The sequence below is a fragment of the Nyctibius grandis genome, chromosome 9, assembly GCF_013368605.1.
Source record: "Nyctibius grandis isolate bNycGra1 chromosome 9, bNycGra1.pri, whole genome shotgun sequence".
NCBI classification, from domain to species: Eukaryota; Metazoa; Chordata; class Aves; order Nyctibiiformes; family Nyctibiidae; genus Nyctibius; species Nyctibius grandis.
In genome coordinates, this window is record NC_090666.1 from 24,970,229 (window position 1) to 24,991,963 (window position 21,735).

The following is a 21,735-nucleotide window of genomic DNA, read 5'->3' on the forward strand; positions in this document are numbered from 1 at the left end:
CAGACAGAAGAAGGAAGCACAGTGAAGTTGTTCTTAGCAATTTATACTGTTTACATAACTGAGAAACAAATTCCACATCTCTGGCAACACACAGGCTGCATGGTTTCAGTGGCCAGCCCTCAGGAAGGAAATGCCACTCTAAAAACCTTAAAATATCTCAAAAATGGGTGGAACTGTCAGTGTGTTCGAGGACAGACTAGGAGTTCAAATTATCTTGACAAACTGGAGATACAGTCTGGAAAAAAAAGGAAAAAAAAAAACAGATTATGCTGATCAAGTTGGACAAGCATAGGTCCTTACTTATGAATAAATCAGTCACATAACTCTGGAAGGGAAAGCAGCTGATTCAGTAGCACTTCTGCAGGACAGAATATTGGAGTTGTTCTAGACCTGAAGCTACATGAATCAACAGTGCCCTTCTGCTGAAGGATAAAAAAGAAAAAGAAAAGATCTCAAATGCCATTCTGGGATGACTCCACAGACCTGTATCTTGTGAAAGAAACATGGAATAGTTCTGCTGCTCCAATCAGCAGCAGTCCTGACTTGAAGTTCTGGCTCTGTCCAGCTGTAGGCACCGCATAAAAAACATCAGTTATTGAAGAGACTGCAGACTGGAACAGAGATGTACATCTAGAAAACATGTCATAGGAGAAAGGACTAAAAGAACAGGGATTTGGTTAACTGAAAAAGATGAAGATTAAGGCTTCAAACAAGTAAAGTGCTTCTAGGAAGGAGAGGGAAGGAATCTACCTCTGATACACAGGACAAAAAATAATGGACTAAAGCTGTGACAAAGAAGGTTCAAGAGTGACAAGCAAGCCTTTTTTCTAAGGATAGTTTGTCCCTGAAATGCATTGCCAGGGAGGGCAGACAAGTCTCCATCTTTAAAAACATTAGGCAAATATATCAGGAATGACAAGGCTGTAGTTGATTCAGTCTGGGGTCAGGAGATGAAGAGCCCTTCCACTGGAGTAGTACTTCCATGTCCTTTTTCGTTTGCTCAGGTATACTCTGACTATGAAAGCAACCCACAGTTACGCCAGGCGATTGAGTTTGCGTGCCGGCAGTTCTACGTTCTCCATCGCAAGCCCTTTATTCTGCAGCTGTTTGCAAGTGTGGCCCCTCTCCTGGAGTTCCCTGTGAGTAAAAGCCATTCCCTAGTCTCAGCGTGGGGAAGCCTGTGTATGCAGCCAGCCCCCCCATCAGAGATCACAAAGAGAAAACAGCTGGAGCAGCAGCACAGTTCCTACTGAACATGTGCTTACTGCACTTGGTGCTGCACAGAACCATTTCCTGAACTTGCTTCTGCATGCTTCTGTTCATCAGTTGCTTGAGCAGGATGCTGAGAGAAGGGGCCACTGGTATCCAGGCTAGTAAATGTGGTCTCACTTCACATTTCTGTCTATAAATAGGTTGTAAAAGGACAATAATGATTTGTAACTCTAAATGCAAATCCTTTCTTAGAATCCAGCAATAGGAACTAAAATCTTAATGCCAAGTTTTAGTACATGTGAACTATAAGACTGGATTAGCCATGTTTTGAAATATTCACTAATTACTTTTTAACATTGTAGTGAGTTAAAACAAGTTAATGGAATTTTAATTTGAAGTGGGACTGCCAAATCTAACTGCACAGACACTGTAAGCACAGACATCTTTCTCCTTCACAGGGCAGCAAAGATCTGCTGTTTCTGAGACGTAAAGCCGTGTGCAGTTTTCAGACCATGCTTCCACTGTAGCATCAATCTGTTGAGTCAGGCACAGCTTATTGTTTGATAGCAGTAAGATCTTGAACTCCATGTGAGCCCTTTGTCAACAAAAAATAGGTTGCCCACACCTCCAGATAAAGATTCCTGGGATGTACACAGGCCCTCAGAAAATCAACCACGAATGTCTGTTATTGAAACAGGATGCTCCAAACGGAACCAGCAAAGGAGTGTCAGCTCAGTGCCTGTTTGACCTGCTGCAGTCTTTAGAGGGAGATACTCCAGACATTTTGGACATCTTAGAGCTGGTGAAAGCAGAAAAGCCTCTCAAGTCACTAGGTAACAGCAAAGCACCCTTTATTCAGTAATTCTGGTTTGTTGCTTTTTGATTCAACATGCATTTTATGCAGCATGATTTGTTCAGGGCCCTTTTCTTCTCCCAGAATGCAGTCATATCTCATGAGGCTTTCTTATGCCTCATGAGGCTTTTAAGGTTGGCTTTATCACCACCATGCTTTTGATATTTTCTGCAGGAGGGGAATTATTAATTTATTTTATTCTAAAGCTGTTTTTTCTTCATTGAGCGTGCTAGTCTGAGACTAGCCCCTGGCATTTTGAATTTTATCATGTGTGGGTGAAGAATAAAGATGCCTAATAAACTGTATCATGTTGACAAGAGCAGTGTCATCCTCTCCTCTGCTCCATGTGGGCAGGAAATAAAAGCATGCTCTCCTGTGGGTAGACTATGACTAGTAAATGATGGATGTCATTCAGACATTCAGCAGTGCTGAGTTCTAGCGGGGTGGTTGATTTATCACAAAGCAGAATATATACGGCTGTATGATGTATCCAGGACACTGTGTCTCTTGATAGTTATCCATGCAATGCAGCATTTAAGAATTTGGCTGCTTTGTGATTTGCAGGGAAGTAATTTTTGATGATTTTTATAAGGATCTTCAACTTATTTTCCAAATTTACACTTTGCTTAAATAATACTGATTTTGATGGACTGTGAAACTTGTCTAGCCTTAGAGTTAAAGCTTTGTTATATACTGGGATTTTATGATGCTGCATAATTATGTCACAAGCTATAATAGAAAATGGTACAGAAACAGAAGATTTTTTTTCCTCTTTGTGGATTGTAGTAAACATTTATATAAAAGCTTTGTGTTTTCAATGCAGGGTTATTCAAAGGCATCTCTGAAAATTCCCAAGTGTGCATTGATGGTGAGACTGTAGATGAGTATGTTGTGTGCCTGGTATTTTCCATACGAAGATCAGAATTATCTAATAACATCTGACTTCCAAGTTCCATTGTTCAAAGTGATTTACATGCTTTGGGACCTTAACTTTGACTTGGGCTCCTGCATACCAAAGTCACTTCTGAAAACGGGACTACAGTTGTATTACAAATACTATTACACAGAATCACAGAATCAACCAGGTTGGAAGAGACCTCAGGGATCATCGAGTCCAACCGTTGCCCTTACACCACCCTGTCAACTAGACCATGGCACTAAGTGCCATATCCAGTCTTTTCTTAAACACATCCAGAGATGGTGACTCCACCACCTCCCTGGGCAGCCCATTCCAATGTCTAATAACCCTTTCTGTAAAGAAATTCTTCCTGATGTCCAACCTGAACCTCCCCTGGCGAAGCTTGAGGCTGTGCCCTCTTGTCCTATCGCTAGTTGCCCGGGAGAAGAGGCCAACTCCCACTTCACTCCAACCTCCCTTCAGGTAGTTGTAGACTGCAATAAGGTCACCTCTGAGCCTCCTCTTCTCCAGGCTAAACAACCCCAGCTCCCTCAGCCGTTCCTTGTAGGTCAGACCCTCCAGACCCTTCACCAGCTTGGTCGCCCTCCTCTGGACTCGCTCCAACACCTCAACATCTTTTTTGAAGTGCAGGGCCCAGAACTGAACACAGTACTCAAGATGCGACCTCACCAGTGCCGAGTACAGAGGGACGATCACTTCCCTAGACCGGCTGGCTACACTATTCCTAATAGAGGCCAGGATGCCATTGGCCTTCTTGGCCACCTGGGCACACTGCTGGCTCATGTTTAGCCGGCTGTCGATAAGCACCCCCAGGTCTCTTTCCACCAGGCCACTTTCTAACCACTCTTCCCCCAGCCTGTAGAGCTGCATGGGGTTGTTGTGGCCAAAGTGTAAGACCGGGCACTTGTTCTTGTTGAACCTCATGCCGTTGGTCTCAGCCCATCTATCTAACCTGTCCAAATCCCTCTGAAGGGCCTTCCTACCCTCCAGCAGATCGACACTCCCACCCAGCTTGGTGTCATTTGCAAATTTACTGAGGGTGCACTCAATCCCTACGTCTAGATCATCTATAAAGATATTGAACAGCAGCGGCCCCAGAACTGAGCCCTGGGGAACATCGCTAGTGACCGGCCGCCAGCTGGACTTTGCCCCATTCACCACCACTCTCTGGGCTCGGCCATCCAGCCGGTTTTTAACCTATCGAAGAGTCCACCCATCCAAGCCCTGGGCAGCCAGTTTGTCCAGGAGGATGCTGTGGGAGACAGTGTCGAATGCCTTACTGAAGTCTAGATAGACTACATCCACAGCCCTGCCCTCATCTACTAAGCAGGTCACTTTCTTTGGATACTTCAGTTTCTGGGTGCCTGGAACTAATTATCCCCAAAGTAATATTTGTAGTATGGGACTTAAATGCTTTTGAAAACTTTTTCTCAAATCACTAGCAAACCAGACTCACTTTTGTGCTGGCACCCATATGGCTACCAGTATAGAAGGGTCTTGATTTTTTAGAAGTAAAACTGTCTTCTGCCGTCAGTGATGTATCAACATACTTTTCAGTGCAGTGGAAACATCTAGGAAAAAGCAGAGGAAGCATAAAAATTGTCATGAAGTTGTGACATGTTCTTGTCATATAAGCTTAAGATTTTCCTTGTGATGGGTAATGTTTGAAACGGGACTCCAGTAGCAGCTCTAGGCCTTATGCTCAGCAGTGATTTGACCTCCTGAGAACTGTTTCTCACTTACTGAGTTCTTGGATGGCAGGATTTTTCTGTCAAAAATCAAGAGCCCATCAGGGATTGTTAACATGAGAAGCAAGCAATTGAAGAGGGGGAAAAAGGAAGGAACATGGTAGTAGCTCCTTTCATGTTCAGTATGTTTGTGTGATTGTCTTTTCATATTGCCTTACTCCCTCAGACTTCTGCTATGGGAATGAAGACTTGACCTTTTCGATCAGTGAAGCCATCAAGCTGTGTGTGACAGTGGTGGCCTATGCTCCTGAATCATTCAGAAGGTGCTAATCTGTTTTCTTGGTTTGTGCAGACTCAGAAAAGTCATAAAAGCTGCATATGGCATGCAAAAGCAAGGCTGACAAATGGAGGCGGAAGATATAGAAATACATTCCAAGCATGGGGCTTCTCTGTGAGGCCAAGCCTCTGCCTGTTGATACCTTTCCGAGGGAACCAGCTCCAAATCCTGCAGCACTCAGCTGGATGGCAGCAACACATAAGCTGTATTTCCAAGTGGGATCACGCTGTGTTCTGAAGGTTTCTGTTGGCAGAGAAGCAATGGAGAGTGAACTGGAGGGGAAAAAGGCAGCTGGAAAGAATAGGAAGATACAGAGAGAGGGAAGGTAAACAGGTAAAGCAAGAAGGTTAGTTTCCAAGAGGGAATCAGAGAAGAAAGGAGTCTTTGGAAGGGAAAATGAATGCCTGCAAATGGATTACATACTCAGAAGATACCCAGAAGTTCAGGTTGTTTTTATTATTATTGTTGTTTCATTGTCACGGTTTAAAGCTGGGCCAGCTATTAACAAGGTGGCAGATGCTCTCTGTTAACCCTCTCCCCCCCACCAAGGGAAAGGGAAAAGGGAGAGAGACTTATGGGTTGGAAAGTTAAAACAGTTTTAATAAACTATAATAATGAAAAAGAGTATAATAACAATAATAATAGAAATAATCAAATATATACAAATATATACAAAACCAAGACTGAGAGCTTGGAAATCCTCCTCAGGCAGAGTTGCTCCCCCCAGCACAGGCAGAGGGGAAAATGCAGTAGCTCCCCCTGCCATCACACCTGCAGGCTTTTAACTGGAGAATTGGCAAAGCTGGTACCAATCAGTGGGAGACAGGAGGGCCCCTCCCTCCTGGGCCCCACCTCCAGGAGGCAGTGGGTTAGTGATAAATAGGAAAGTGAGAATGACGTGTATGGGATGGAATACCTCGTTGGTCAATCTTGGGTCACCTGCCCTGTCTGCTCCTCCCTGCAGGTGCGACCCCCCTTCGGCTCTTCACTCATAAGCAGTGAGGAATTTAGCAGTGACCTTGGTTTCTCTAAGACTAATTGGCCTGGTTTGGGCCAAACCAGGACATTCATGCATCAGCTAATTTTCCCCCTGAAGTCCCTGATCCAAGAGTTTCTTTGGCCCAGGACTGCTTGTCTAGTGAGAAGCAATGAAATCAACAGGCCAGTGAGAGATCCATGGGTCTTCAGGTAGAAACTTAAGCCCCCACCTGATCTGAGTTTCAGGATTGACAAAATAAAACAAACCAAGTATCGGTTATTTTTCCAGCCTCCAGATGCTGATGGTCTTGGAAGCGCTGGTTCCCTGTTACTTGCAAAAACTGAAGCGACAAACCTCTCAAGTGGAGACTGTGACAGCAGCTCGTGAGGAGATTGCTGCTATGGCTGCCCTTGCCACCTCTTTGCAGGCCCTCTTGTACAGTGTAGAAGTTCTCACCAGGTAACCCATATGGTTCAAAGGTCTGAGCTTGCCTTTTGTTATCCGTTTGGGGAGAGGGAATGCACAGGAGGTCACGATATGCAACTTAGCTTGAATAATGGTTGAGTTTTAGACATGGTAAAATTAATGCCAAGTTTCACCATATCTCAAGTGGAATTTCAGTGTGCTTGTTAGATTTAGTCTTTAGTGTGCTATTCACCTTGCCTTTGCCAGGCCTATGACAGCCCCACAGATGAGTCGATGTGACCAAGGCCATAAAGGGACCACAACAGCAAACCACACCATGTCAGCAGGTGTCAACACCAGGTAAGCCAGTGGGCTTTTCTTTCCTTCTCATTTTTCTGAACAGAGCTTTTTTTTTTTTGTTTTTTTGTTTTTTGGAGTAAGGTAACATCTCAGAGTCCTTGGAGTCATTGCTCTCATTGCTCAGAGTACTGTGAGAGAAAAGTCAGATTATAAAAAGCACATAGCCCAGGACTGCATTTCTGACAGTAACGAAAGTCCCCAAGACTAGAATTTCTAGTTTTAAACCATGTGACTAAATAGAAGACCAGGATATCTAAATGGAGGACACCTATCCTAAATGCCTTTTTGTTTCCCTTTTCACACTCTAGAACTATACTGACAAAGCAACTATGTCCCTCAGTTCTCTGCTTTGCTTCCTTCTGAGCCCACTGTCAAAGCAACCCCTGGGCAGAGCACGCTTCGATAGCAGAAGGGTTGGATCCTTGTAGCCTTGTTCTGAGAGACAGAACAGCAGTATGAGCTCAGACCGCATGTCAGCTGAGACTTGCAGAGACTGGCACCTCCTCTAGTTTTCTTCTCTTCCCTTTCCCATTTCCTTTTACTTTTCCTGCAGTCTCTTTCTACCACCTTTACATCCACAATGGTCTGGGGCTTTTTTGCGGTTACAGATAGCAAAGGAGTGGGTGGCAGAGAATTTGAGAGAAAGGGAAGAATGACTGGGAATATTTTTGTCCTTCTTAAAAAAAAAAACACAAAAAAAACTTCACACAGAAGAAGGAAATAATGAAGGAGATGGCAGCAGCAGACTGTAATACTGCTCCTTGGCCATAGTGGCCATTCCAGTTAGGCTACTGCAAATTAGACAAGGACACTGGACAATCTACTCAGTCATAGAGCAAGGGTTTAAGAAATCTTGCTAAAAATCCACCCACAAGAATTTGGGATTATGAAGGTTTTCTTTGCAGTACTGACTGCTCTTGTGGGCAGCCCTGCCTTGTCCTGGCCAGGCCATGCCTTACTGTGCTTGAAATCTGAATGTTTGTGCTGACCTGGAAAGGGAATTCTCCCCTAGCAAAAGCTGCAGGAGCCATTCTTCCAGAGCAGAGTATTTCCTCTGGATTTCTCTTTTGTCTTTAACAGCTGATAGTAAGTCTGTGCACAGCCAATAGTCTAGTACAATACCATGGGCTGTATAGGACTGTAAATGAGGAACACCCTTCTGGCACCCTTTCCAAGTTATTCCTTGTCTTTTTTTTTGTATTGAAGGGAGATAGAAATCACTCTCTGCATGGATCATCAAAGGGCTATTATGTCAATTTATACATGTGTAGTGTACATATCTTGGTTGGTAACTCCTGGAATCAGTCTGTTATTCTTTAAGACCAATTCAGGCATGGATGAAACACAGCTTTGACTTTCAATCCTGGATCTGAGAAGCAGATGAACCCCTTCATGCTCAAGTCTGAAGTGGATATATGCCATTTACTTCCATTGCAAGATTGCCCAGTCTAAGGAAAATAAAGTGTAATGGAAAGTAGTGCTTTATTTGTCTGCTGATTTTGGAGAGCAGTTAATATGTATGTGCTGAGAGGCAATGTAGAGACTCCTGATGCTGTGTGACTCAGACATCATGGTTTACATTTCCAGATCTTTCTGATTATCAAACATTCAGTCTCTGATCCAAAGTATTTTTGCTCTGCTCCAGGTTTCCTGCACTTGTTTCTTCTGTTGTGTTATCATTGCAACAGACATCTGCTAGCAACAGCAGGAGTCTCATGATGGTAGAATGATCACTGTTCCTGCCTTGGACATGTTAGCCAAGTGGTGCAGGGTTTGTTAAGGCTTTCTCAACAAGGAGTGGCAAGAGAAAATGACAATAAACCAAAAAAACATGCTGAGGCATTCTTTCCACTAGGTGAGCTCTGGCTTCATGAAACAGACTGAGCACTGGAGTGAAAATCAGTAAGAGAAATTGCTCAAAAGAGGGCTATAGTTTTTAAGCCTGAATTTTTCCTTTGATAACAAGGGCAGTAAATAGGAATCTGTTATTTGCTGCTAGTTGGGCGGTAAAGGCCATTCAGTGTGGTCACTAACCACTTGTAGCCGATGTTCCAGTGACACAAGATACCATCCTGCCCATGGTGAGCGAATATACCCCTGGGCTAGAACAGTGTCATCCTCTTTCAGAAAGGCACACTTTAGGCATTACTAAGGTGCTGTTTACAACCACACTGTTTCTGTTTTCCCAGGTACCCAGAACAGGGAGCCAAACTACACTTTATCAGGTACAGTAAAATCTTCACCCAATCTTCCTGACTTGTTATGAACTGTTTCCCAGCAGTTTCCAGGTTCACTGGGTCCCACCCACTGTTGCTATGACAGGCAGCCTTTTTTCAGGCGAGGGTAGCAAGGGATAGTTCATAGAGAAATTATTTAAATTTTTAACAAGACTTTGGAGATTATAATTTCCCTTTTTTTTTAATTGCAGATGCAACTATCTTTCTTTTAAATTGCAGCGAAAAGCATCTCTTGCAAAAACAAGTTGGAGAGGTTGTTATAATCTATCCCTGCTATTCCACTGCATATAACACTTCCTACTTTTTCTCACTTTATATCCTCCAGGGAGAACCTTCACTTACTGGAGGAGGGCCAGGGTCTTCCCCGAGAGGAGCTGGATGAACGAATTGCCAGAGAGGAGTTCAGGAGACCACGGGAGTCATTGCTGAATATCTGCACAGAGTTTTACAAGCACTGTGGTCCAAGGCTGAAGATTTTGCAGAATCTGGCTGGTGAGCCCCGAGTGACTTCTCTGGAGCTGCTGGATGTGAAGTCCCACATGAGGTATTCCCCAGGCGTTCTGCTTTTACTTGTTCATTGCAGGGGGATTCCTTTCTTTTAACTTTTAATTTTTCATAATTGCGAACAAGCACTTTTTAGTAGTGTAGTTGCATGTTGCTGTCTGAAACGTGCAGAGCTTGTTTTGGATGTTCCTTAGATTGTACCTGATGCTGCCTGTGTATAAGGAAGGTTTCATATGCTCTCCTCTGGTCTCATTGAAACCTGTGTATCTAGTGGATGAAATGTCTCTGTGGAAGCCCATCTGATACATCAGAATAGGCTGCAGTGAGGGGCAGAGCAGATAAGGTTGCCTCTGCAGGGCAAGGGGTGGGGAAGCTGCCTAGCTGGCTGCATACGACCTTTATCCTCTCCTGTGACACTGTGCATCAGAACCAGCTGCTAACAAGCAACAAGGGCAGGGCAACCACTGCACTGCATTGCATAAATGCCTGAAATAAAGGGGAAAGATGGGACAGGAGGCATTTATGGGACCACCACTTCAGTGTGTGATACAGCAGGTGCACAAGTCTTTTATTAAGGAGCAGCAGAGAGCCCAGCTTGCTGGTTGCTGACCTAGAAGAAGTTGGGGGTAGGGCCTTCTAAGCACTTTAGACCCAATTCTCTGTGTTTTCTGTTCATGGTAAACACAAAATAGCGTAAGTTGCTACTCAGAAGTTTATCCAGAGATAAAAGAAAACAAAAACGGGGACAAGAGGGAATGGACCTGATTCTGTTGTCAGTTTTTCATTCACTTTCAGGGAAAACCCCTTTCTCACACAGTATTCCCTCAGGAAACATAAACTCATTAGAGTTGTTTCATGGTAAGATGTGTCTCAATGGAAACAGCACAGATACTCTCTGAGTGAGCCACAGTTAGCACTGTTCTGACTGGCACTTGTCAGAAGGAAAACTGGGATTAATATGAGGCGGTCCTAGGTTATCCCTTGGCAGGGGGGTCACAGGGAGACAGCTATCTGAATTCTTTTATGAGAATACTTCAAGATCATTCTTTGAATACAGAATAGCTAAATGCCAAGAGGCTTTTTTTTGTGGCCTAAGCCAAACAGTGCTCAGTAGAGTATTAAAGTAAATAGGAAAGATAGCAAAGATATCTTAAGCTGTTTGGGACCAGCCTCAAAAGTGAATCAGAACCACCTTAACAGTAATTTATGTTGCTCCCCGAACCCCAAGAGGCCATTCTGGCTGTGAATTATTACTCTGAGTGCTATACTTTTTTCCTCAGGAATAGCCTGTAAAGGAAGCTGAAGGGTGACAGACCCTAGCAATGCACTGAGCCAGCTCTGTTCCTGCTCCTGGACCAAGGAAAGCCCTCTAAATGTTCTACCTTTTACATGTATGCCTGAAAAAAATGGCAAAGCCCCTTAGCTGGCAGATTCTGTCATAATTAGAGATCTTTGGATTCAGGCTGTTTCTATAGAACACAAAATTGTGTTTTACATTAATTTAGGTCTTGTTTAACAAATGCACTGAATTTCTTTGGGAGTTGGCAGGTGTTTTCTGTTTGGCTTGCATGTTTGCATATTAATTGAAAGTTGCTGTTCCTCCCCTCTGGCAAGTGTTTAATAATTTAGAGGGTAATTTTAAACAAGAGATGTCTGTTTCCGCAGATGCATGTCATTCTTATGCAGTGCTTGGCTGCAAACAAACTGAAAACCTGATGGACATGCCTGCTTTTGCAGTGCCACCTTTACATTTTTTCCAAGGGACACAAGCCTCGGAAATCAATACAGCTGTTTAGCTGCATTACTTAGCTCCATGACTTTTAGCAATAGAAGCCTGAGATAAGAACTTTAATCTTATGTTAGAAACAAAGGTGAGATTCTCAGGCCGGATTATGTCTTTGGTTAGCCATGTTGGGTCAGTGGGAGTGAGGAACATGTGTCTGATGAATGAACTTTATCTAGTGCAGTAAAGTAAGGGGCTTGCTTCTTTTTACTATCCTAATCTTACATTTGTATGTAACATAAGAATGCTCTGAGTGTACTACACAGAAGTATTTGCAGTTTAACAGTAATATGGGAACTTAATTTCTACATGTTTTTATATTCCAGAGTAACTGAGTTTAATTGTTCTTAAACTATTTTATGTCCCTCTCTTAAAAGATGAGTTTAACAAACTTAATCCATATGTACAGAAGGTGTTATTGCTATATTTTCTGGAAAGATACTTCCTTGTGAGAAGGCTTCCATGAAGCAGGGTCACAGTACACAGTAGTAGCTGGCAAATACTGCATTCTTTTAAAGAGAGAAGGTCTTTCATTGGTGAAAGGTTACAGCAGTAAAACTAAGGGATTGGTTTGCAGAAGATAATGAGTTGTGCTCTGATTCTTTTATGTCTTCTGGAAAGTGCTGGAAATAACTGCTTTATTGGGCTTGGAACCTGAATTGCTTTATCATAGTTAGCCCTAAACAAAAGCAAACATTGTCTTGATTCTTACATAAATTTATTTCATAAATATGAGTGAAATGACTGACAGGATTCAACCACTGTAGGAAAAAAACTTTTCTAAGTAGAGAGCAGATTTACCAGAATGTGATGTGACAGCCATGGTCTTGGGAGGCTGACAGATGCCATTTCAGAGATTTCAGAAAACAAGATAATGTGCTAGTCACTTCAGACAGGATTCATCTCACCCAGTTTTAGCCATTTAAAAGTTAAATCTTTAGTCTGCAAAACTCATAAAGGTCTCTTTGGGCCCAGTGAAAAGGGAGATGCACATCCAATGAGCTGTTTATCCCAGTATTTCAGGAAGATAAGAATTTCCCAGGTTGCTTATTTCTGTATGAATGGAGCTAGAAGATTAATTGAGACTGACGTCTCAAGTTGGATGAGATGGATCTCGTACTTTGTAATGCATAAGAAAGTTTTCATATACCATTATGTACCACTGATATTGTATTGCCAGAAAGAATCGTAATAATATTATAATTTAAATTTCACAGTGTTTAGTAAAACAGACCTACTCCATAGTATGACAAACTATTTGTAAAAAGTAATAATAAAGAAATATTGGATAAAGAAACACTTTTATGGCACTTATGGTTAATCTGAGGAACTTGTTGCCCTTGATATGGCTAGGCAGATTTTAAAGAGAATGGAAATATGTTCCATTAGTTGAAGGCATTTCAGAAGAAGCCCCCACAATACGAATCGGATTGTACTGTAATAGTCCACTACAAAGTCTATTGATGTTTCAGGGAGTATACAGGTTTCTATCCCTTTTATTAGTAGATGTAGCTTTATTACTTGTCTTTGTCTACCGCAAATATTAAAGTATTTCAGTAGGTCTTTGTCAGCCTGCAAGTGTAAGTTAAATGTGCCATGGTATTTCACAGTCAATACAGAAAATGCCATCAGTGAGCCCATCTGGGAGGGTTAGAAGAAGAAACAGCAACAGCAACACAAGCTGTAGAGGTGTTAGGAGAAACAAATCAAAGCTGTAGGAAGTAATCATACAAAGTACATGTTGTGTAAATCCATGGGATGGCATGTTATTTTTAAAATGTAACACCTGAAGATTGCACAGTGAGACCTCTTAAAGGGCTGACGCTGAAAAACAAGCACAAAACCAAACCAAATCGCTCATTAATTGACGTACAGGTGGTGTCACGTCTGTTTCACAGGCATTTCCAATGTTGTAATCTTACTAACAGCTCAGGTACTTTGTTTTTAGCTACACAAATCCATGATTCCTCATGTTTGTTTAGTGCATTTAATATCAATGTAAAAATATTCTTTACACCATTCACGTATACATAAATATAAACAGTGATTCCAGCAAAATAATCTTAACAGACCAGGAACTGTGGAATCGAGTCTAAGAGTTTAAATAGCAGCACATTTGACTTTTGCATCTTTTTCTTTTTACTAGGCTACTGGAGATTTATCTGTTAGTTCATTGGCATGTGTGGAGAAATGCAAGTTGTATTTGATTTTCCTCTTCACAAATCCTGGTTTTAGACTGGCAGAAATCGCACATTCCCTGCTGAAACTGGCACCTTATGACACACAGACGATGGAAAGCCGAGGTCTCCGGCGCTACATTATGGAGATGCTGCCCATCACTGACTGGACAGCTGAGGCGGTGAGACCTGCCCTTATCCTCATCTTAAAGAGATTGGATCGTATGTTCAATAAAATTCACAAGATGCCTACTTTGAGGTGAGCAGGTATAATGGAAACCCTCAGGGGTCCATTTCTGATGTTGCAAGCCTTGAAGTGTGGGTATGTCATCTTACTAAAACTGTCACGTTGCAGTGAACTTTACAACATATCAGAAAGTGAACACATGTTTTTATCTCCGTAAGTGTGCATTTATGTTGACATTTTTGTTGTGTCTTCTGGTAGCAAGAGAAGAAATGCATAGTTATTAAGAACTACTGAGAGAACTTCCAGAAATCTCATTTTTCTTTCTCCAGAATACATCTTCAGATTTGTACCATCTCACTACCCTCTTTATTTATTTTAGCTGTGAGTTAAGGAGATTAATTCCATTTTTTAATGGAAAGTTAAACTGTAGTAAGAGTATGCCTTCTCATGAAAATACTGTTGTTCTCTGTAAAGCTAAAAATAGTCTGGAGCTATGCAGTAGCTTCTGAATGCTCCTTAGTAAATGGAAAAGAACTGCATCAATTGCATCTAGTCAGTAGCTAGTAAAAGCCTGGTGTGATGCACCACATTATGGTACAGGCTTTGGCAACTTCAAGAAGTATTCAATATGGAGCATTCCTACCTCAGAGGCAGTGATACAAATCCAGTCTGGGCAGTATAAAATCTCTCAGCCCTGTGGATTTTCCAGTGATTTGAGTAAAAAGAGTCATTGGTCTCAGTCACCCTCATGGGCATATGCTTGAATCAGTCACTTTGTTGGCAGTCTCAGCTGAGAAGACAAATGATGTTAGAGAACATCAGAATTTAGGACTCGGACACAAAACTTTAGGTCTCAATGGGAATCATATGTACCCAACTGAGATAGAGCAAATAATAGGGAGGCGATCTCTTCTTTCTGGCATCACTACCTATCACTTTCCTTTGGCTAACAATCTGCTTTAAGAAATCCTGCCCTTGTAGGGAATTTAGAGGCAGAAATTTTGATGCTTCTCCTTCCTGCTGGTTTGATTCTTTGCCATGTCTTGCCTGCTTCTCGCTCATGCTTTCTTTCCTCGCTTATACTTTCTTCTGCCTCAAAGGCAGCTTAGGAGTCTTCCTGTTCCTGAAGATCTTTCCTCTTTGCGTAAGCTGGATGAATGCTTATAAATTAAAATTCCCTTCATATTCTCTCTGTGCCTGTACCTATGCCTGGCTGAAACTGCTCTTCTGTACACAAAGGGATAGAGACAGCAAAGCCACTGGAACAAATGCAGCCAACTACATTTAGACATCATTGGGCCAAGAAGCCTCTTAGAGATGGGGCTGGGTGCCAGACCCCAGGAGTCATCCACTGGGGTACTCATATCAGAATCCTACATGCTGCCTCCTGTGGGCACCCTGCTCCAAAACCAGTGTCTGATGGGAGTAGTATATGTGTAAGAACAAGTACAAGAACAAACTACTCTTCAGGAGATTTAGGAACAGTGGATGCTGAAAGATGAGGTGTATGTTGGTCTGCATAAGAACTTAGGTAGTGAACGCTTGATCCCCTGTGTCTCTGAGAAGTCTACTGGGGAGCTTGATTAGGGTATTGTTTAGTCTTGAGCTAACAAGTTATGCAAGCCTTGTCTTTCTGTCCCAGTAAGTGCACAGTCACATGTTGGCTTGAGACTCCATTCAGCATCTGTCACGAGCCCTAAAAGCTGTTTTGGTGAAAAAAGCAAAGTGTCAGGGAAGAAAGGTTCCTAGAATGAAGGACATTGGTGCTGGTAGGGAATGAATCAGCCCTCCTGCACAGGGTGAGGAAGGTAAAGATTGTACTGCTGGGCCAGTTTAAGTTTAGGGCAGACTCTGTCTGGGAGTCACTCTGACAGAGCAGACTAGACTGAAAAAGTAGCTTACAGAGGATGCTCACAGCTGATGGGGTTCGTTCCCTTTGGTGAGAACATCCGCAAGCCACAAGAGATGGAGGAGTGGCTCTCAGCTGGGAGCGTGGCACAGCAGACCGCTTTCCCCACACAAGCACACCTGAGAGAGCTGTCTGGTGGCTCCCTCTTGTTCACTATCTGTTGGAGGGAAGCGTCAGGGCATGAAACATCTGCCATGCTGTTGCAAGGGGTTTATGTCGCTAGCACAGACCCCTCTGCTATGTTTCTTGTCTCTCTCAGATGCCCAGTGTGCTCTGTGGCCCTGTGCTTTTCTGAGCTGCGTGGGTAAACCCTTTTCTCCATTGTGCACTTTGTGCTCATCTTGGACATTGTGGCTGTCTGAAACGTTTCCTCTGTGGGCGTCAGTGTGTGTCGGTCGCCGTGTCTGCGAGCGTCTGGTGGGGGGCAGGAGGCCCGCGGCTAACAGCACCTACTGTTGTATTGCAGGCGCCAGGTTGAGTGGGAGCCTGCCAGCAATTTGATTGAAGGGGTTTGTTTGACACTTCAGAGGCAGCCAATCATATCCTTCCTGCCTCACCTTAGGTCTCTGATCAATGTCTGTGTCAATCTGGTGAGTAGCCGAGCGGCGACCCCGTGAACCCTTGCTAAACCTCCCCTGGCTTGTTGACTTCTCTGGACTGAAGATGACAGTTCATACCCATTCCTGGCATTTTACCTGTCCCTCTTCCCCCTCGCAAGGGGACTTCGCAAGTGACACTAGAGATAGCAAGGTTCATTTTTGAAGTGGTGCATGGGGAGATACAGTGACCAGTAGTGGCGGTCAAGCGATTTATTTCCGTTGCTTCCCACGTACCACTTTGAAGATCCACCTTTGCCAGACTGAGCTGAGAGTTGAGGGCTGCAAGTTGGAGAGTGGGGTGGTGGAGACTCCACACACCTGGTAGAGATGGGGAGAGGGTGGCACTGGGGATACCTACCGTCTCCAGTGGGGAAGGACCCTGACGGCTCTGTCAGAGGCCATCAGGTGTTGGCTAGTTAGAAGGGTTTACATGGGTGGATTCACTCCACTGTTTGCAATGTCCCTGGCTTGATCTAGTACAGGTTTGCACTGTACAATGTTCAGATCCCACTCTTAGTAGAATTTATGCTCCTAAGTGTGTTACAACAGAGAGATGATACAGACAGCGCCTGTCTGGTCATTCAGGGATAGACTGTAGTGTTTCTGCAGCTGTTACACTGGGGGCAAACCCTCTGTTTGAGATCAGTGTAACTCCAGCCATTTGGACAAACATGCATGCTTACATTCCATGTGGAAAAAATACAAATACAGGGGTAAAGGCTGCACGAGCATTTTGACTGTTACTGAGTTTTGTAACATTTTCTTCTTTGAACATAAATGTTGTAACTTTTTCTAGCAGTAACAGAAAACCTCCCAGGGTTCAACAGTGCTCTGAGGAGCTTTAAAAACAATGATCATCAGTTAAAATGCATTATCAATTTTTGCCAGGCTCCTGCCTTTCAAGTCCTTACAGCACTCATCGCTGCAAGGGCAGGGAAGCTCCAACCTGTCAGACTCTGTAAGTCTTCTCCCTTGTTCAAGCAGAGGTAGCTACTTGGAGGCACTGCAAACCTGGGCCCTCAGACTACTTAGGGCTGCTGCATGGGGAGGCTTCTAGAGTCAGCTCAAAGACAAGTTTAGAGTGGACTTGCAGTTTGGCAGGCAGGCACAGCAGAGTGAATCACACCGGCAAGCTCTCCAAAGGGCCTGCATTAAGAGTTGGCCAGTGCTCTAAAAATAGCGGAAAGCTCCGCAGTGCTGAAGTGCAGTCGTCATGCTTACGTTCAGCTGGCTGGGAACATCAGGGAGAGCTACCAGGAAAAGACGTACTCTTACTGTTGAGAGTATTTTACCTTTAGCTGTCAGAACTATGGCCACTGTGAGCTCTGGAAGCACCCCTGACTGCATGCTGTATCATGTGTAGAACAGTTGCATCATGAAGCCCAAAGCGAGATCAGCCAGGAAGAAGGCAAAACGTCTAAACGATAATCCGTGGTGATATAAAGAAAGGGCTCTGCCTCTTCCCCTTCTAAATTGTCCTTTGTTTTTCTGGCAGAAAACTGGTTACTGCCTTTCTCCCCAGGCTGAATTTGGAAAAACAGAGTGCATTTATCTCCCCGAAGCTCAGGCATCTGCCTGGTAGCTTTTCCCTGTTCCTATCATCTAGATGTGTCTAGTCATGGAGAGAAGCAGGCATATGCAGGCCTGTGATTTAATTCCTCCTGAGGGACACATCCAAAATGGTTCAAATAACTCTCCCCTAGAAGTGCTATTTTCTTGTGCTGATATTTCAAGGAGTTCCAGACAACCAGGTCACATGCTGGTGACTCTGCTTCAGACATCTGGGGTCAGGTGAGATGGATCATACTTAGAGTTCCTAAGAACAGACTGTGTGTGAGAGGAATCTGAACATTGTACAAAACCCGTCTTGGGTCAGACTTAGGACATTATTTTTCAAGTAGATGAGCAAGAGGAGGGAAAAGATGTCCAGTTTCAATGCAGACTTTTTGCTTTGATGACATATTTTTGTTTGTTACAGTCGTTACATGACATATCCTCCAACTCTAACTGTTCCACCAGTCCAGTGCTGGTCATTCAGGGCTGGTACTGGGTACATTTATAAATGTACCGGGTTACCTGTGCACCCCTCACATCTTTGCTGGTTCCCTCTTCTCCCCTCCCTTTCCCTGCTAGAACTCCTTCTCCTCACTGGCCCCAGCTGCCACAAGGACCACTGGGGGGGGCTGGTTCTCCTAGAGCCACCCCAACTCAGTGCTCAATGGAAGGCCCCTCCATTTCACTGACGTTGGAGGATATGGCATGGATGAAACTGCAAGCAGTCAGTTGTGGTGATGTGCTCTGTTTGTATTGCAGGTGATGGGAGTGGTAGGACCCTCCAGTGTGGCTGATGGATTACCCCTTCTTCATCTCAGCCCTTATCTCTCGCCACCTCTGCCCTTCAGCACAGCTGTTGTCCGGCTTGTAGCATTGCAGATACAGGTGTGTCTGCCCTGGCCTGTGGCCAGGCCTGTTATACCTTCTGGCTGAGACACCAACTCATCGGTGCTCTGTTTTCTTTCTGCAAAAGCTGGGCAAAAACTGTGGAACATATACCAAAAATGAAAGAGAAGCAACATGTAAATTCTCCCTTCTTTTTGAAGGCTTGAACTGAGCTCAGAATTCTCCTGTTGGGGCGAAGTCCACAGCAAGCATCCATCAGCTTAACACTACCATTGAACTCCAGGGAGTTCGGCTGATTGATGCTGTTTAAGGCTCTGACAAGCACGTTAGGATTCTCTGCAGTATCTAAGGAGTTATCATAAGTCTCCTGCCACAGGGAGGTGGGCCCTGGCCTGGGTCACATCCATGCAACCCTACCTCTTTTCCTGTGGGACCATGTATCTAACTGGAGTTAGAGTGGAGCTCGTGCTCTTCTGCTCTTACCTGAGCTGATCACACAGTGTGCCAGCTCAAAAAAGCAGGGCAAGTTGGCTTTTCAGCTGCTGACTCAATAGCATCCTTGTACAGAATAAAAAAAAACATCCTGGAATTTTTGAAGAATTCATCACTATTCCTTTCTCATAGCAGTGCCATAACTATTACAGAGTCTTTCTACCTCTGTATCCCTTTCCCTCCCCATTGGCATGAAATCAGACAGAATGGTGACCAATGAAGGGACAAATTTCCTAATCTAGCTCCAGCTTGCATTTTTAAATATGCATTGGCACATCCAGTTGAATACTTCAGCAGGTATTTCTGAGCAGTGGGGTGGCTTGGGAAGGAAGGAGAGCTTATAGGGACCAAGGCACAGTGCCGTCCCTCAGAGCATGAGGCACGAACTGACTTTTTGGTACCAACTGACACAGAAAGAGGACAGATTTCTTCCATCTCTGAGGTAATGGTTCTTTAATCAAAAGCAAAAGAAAAGGGCCACCTTCACCTTCTCTGAAATCTTTTCTCTTTTTTAAAACCAGATACCAAATTAATAATTTTTTGAAGTATTGGGAGTTTTTACTTTTATTGTCCTCTGCCCCCTGTTCACTCATTCTTTTCAAGGGCTTTAAATGTAATGAAAACCAAACATGTCAGAAAAACACACGAGTAGTCAAATTCCTAATCCTTCCAGCAGGATATGAAACAGAAGTACTTCATACCCCATCAGAAAACATCTCCTGGAATTTTTCAGCCCAAATCTGCAAGCTTGAGGGGCTGCAAGGTTCAGTTGCATTTCACAGCTAAGTCTGTAGCAGCTGGGAAGTTACAAATGAGCAGAGTTCTACTGACAGTCATTTGTGTTAGCTCCTCTAAAGGTGAAAGACCTTTCAGTTTAGGCTTGACTATGCATTAAGAAGTAAACGTGCATTTTGTTTATTTTTCAGGAGTTCATTCTTTGCGTTAGAGAGGGTGATAGGGCAGCACAAAGCAAGGCAGAACAAAAAATGTGTTTGAGAATAACCTCCATGTTCGGACAGCAGAATATTTAGATGGTGTCATTTATGCAGTTTCCTCTGTTCGTTTTTTTTATCCCCTGTAGTCTGGGTCAGATCCTGATGCCATTCACAGTAGTGCAGTTTAGGACTAACACTCAGCTGACTCCTGTGGGGTACACCTGATTTTGTTAATGGTATCTATGAGTTAGAAATCTAGGATTCTTACCTCTTGGCTATGACAAGAGCAGGTGGCACCTACATTACTCTGTGAATTCCTTTTACTCCTGACTAAGTGGTCTCAGGGCTTCTCATTCAATCAGGACATCAATGCCAGTGTTGTACTGTGTAAACAGGGTGCCAAGGGGATCGTCATTCCCTGCAGTAACTTGTGTGCGTGATCTGCTGATGAAATCGTTTAATCCTTTCTTATTATTACTGCACAGGCTTTGAAAGAAGATTTCCCCCTAAGCCATGTCGTCTCCCCATTCACCAATCAGGAAAGAAGGGAAGGAATGCTTTTAAACCTACTGATTCCATTTGTGCTCACAGTAGGATCTGGAAGCAAAGGTCTGACTAATTTAACAAAAAGAATTTTTCTCCCCCTTTTCTGACAACTGATGTTTGCACTTCCCCTGCTCCCTGTTGATTTTTTATTTTTATTTTTTAATTTATATTTCTGTCACTGGCAGTGTGTCAGCTAAGTGCCCTTTGGGTCTGAGACTGAAAAGAGCCCCATTGGGAGAAGTTGTTGTTGTTTCTTCTCTTTGTTTCAGCTGTGCCATGGTTCTTGAGTCAGGTATTACACAGATGTGCTCCTTCTTTTGAAACTGGAGTGCAGGGCAAGAAAAATCTGTTGTAGAAGCAGCCACAGAGGGGAGCAGAGGTCTCAGAAATTGGGTGCCTCTGTGGATCACAGTCTGCCCAATCCATGCCACTTGTCTGGCACAAGTCCTGCTCCTTGCTTTCTTCTATAGAGGGTGATCACTGGTAAATCCCTAAATGAAATCAAAGAGTAAAGGGAGAGGGGAACATCAAAAGGAAATGAGATTATGAGACCACTGAACGGGACATTTCTTTGTGCTGTGTAGCTCTGTGTTTGTGTGTGTTTGTGTTGGTGCTAAAATAAACTTTGCCTTTGCTTGCAGGAGGAGAAGCAGCATAACAAGGTGTGGGGGACGGAGTTTTGGCTTAGGGGACATTTGCGATTGCACCCCATTTTGGAACGGAACAGGGTCTGGATCTTGTGGGTATCTTTGATGGAATGTAGCCTGATCTTTCTCTCTCTCTCCCCTTCCAATGCATCTCAGACAGCCCCTGGCTGGAGCAGCCTGAGGTCCTGCTGCTGCTCCAGACTGTTATCAATATCCTCCTGCCGCCTCGCATCATCAGCACTTCCCGCAGCAAGAACTTTATGCTGGAGAGCTCCCCTGCCCATTGCTCCACCCCAGGGGATGCAGGGAAGGACCTGCGGCGGGAAGGGCTTGCAGAGTCCACCAGCCAGGCTGCCTACCTGGGTGAGTGATGGCTTCTGCTCACCCCTAGCAAGAGACAGAGATAAAATGGAGTGTTCAAGACTGTAGATAGCACCAAAGAAAACTGTTTCAGGCAGGTTTGAGCTCTTTAGAGCTGCTTTAGGTCTTGTCCTGAACAAGGTGCCAGGCCAGAACATGAAGCCAGGACTCTCTCTGGAATGTGTTGCAACGTGAGCAGAGATTGC

At 43.9% G+C, this 21,735-nt stretch overlaps 1 protein-coding gene across 3 annotated transcripts in view; it reads left to right on the forward strand.

Moving 5' to 3' along the window:
* The window catches only part of UNC80 (unc-80 homolog, NALCN channel complex subunit), a 133,095-nt gene that overhangs the window by 94,164 nt on the left and 17,196 nt on the right, over positions 1 to 21,735 (forward strand). For all 3 annotated transcript variants that reach the window (XM_068407722.1, XM_068407721.1, XM_068407723.1), the window contains 12 exons: positions 1,005 to 1,139; positions 1,910 to 2,045; positions 4,899 to 4,995; positions 6,277 to 6,447; positions 6,661 to 6,753; positions 8,943 to 8,978; positions 9,316 to 9,534; positions 13,513 to 13,713; positions 16,017 to 16,140; positions 18,463 to 18,588; positions 20,462 to 20,585; positions 21,326 to 21,532. In XM_068407722.1, the coding sequence (XP_068263823.1) occupies positions 1,005 to 1,139; positions 1,910 to 2,045; positions 4,899 to 4,995; positions 6,277 to 6,447; positions 6,661 to 6,753; positions 8,943 to 8,978; positions 9,316 to 9,534; positions 13,513 to 13,713; positions 16,017 to 16,140; positions 18,463 to 18,588; positions 20,462 to 20,585; positions 21,326 to 21,532 (1,669 nt within the window). The remainder of the gene's footprint in view (positions 1 to 1,004; positions 1,140 to 1,909; positions 2,046 to 4,898; positions 4,996 to 6,276; positions 6,448 to 6,660; positions 6,754 to 8,942; positions 8,979 to 9,315; positions 9,535 to 13,512; positions 13,714 to 16,016; positions 16,141 to 18,462; positions 18,589 to 20,461; positions 20,586 to 21,325; positions 21,533 to 21,735) is intronic.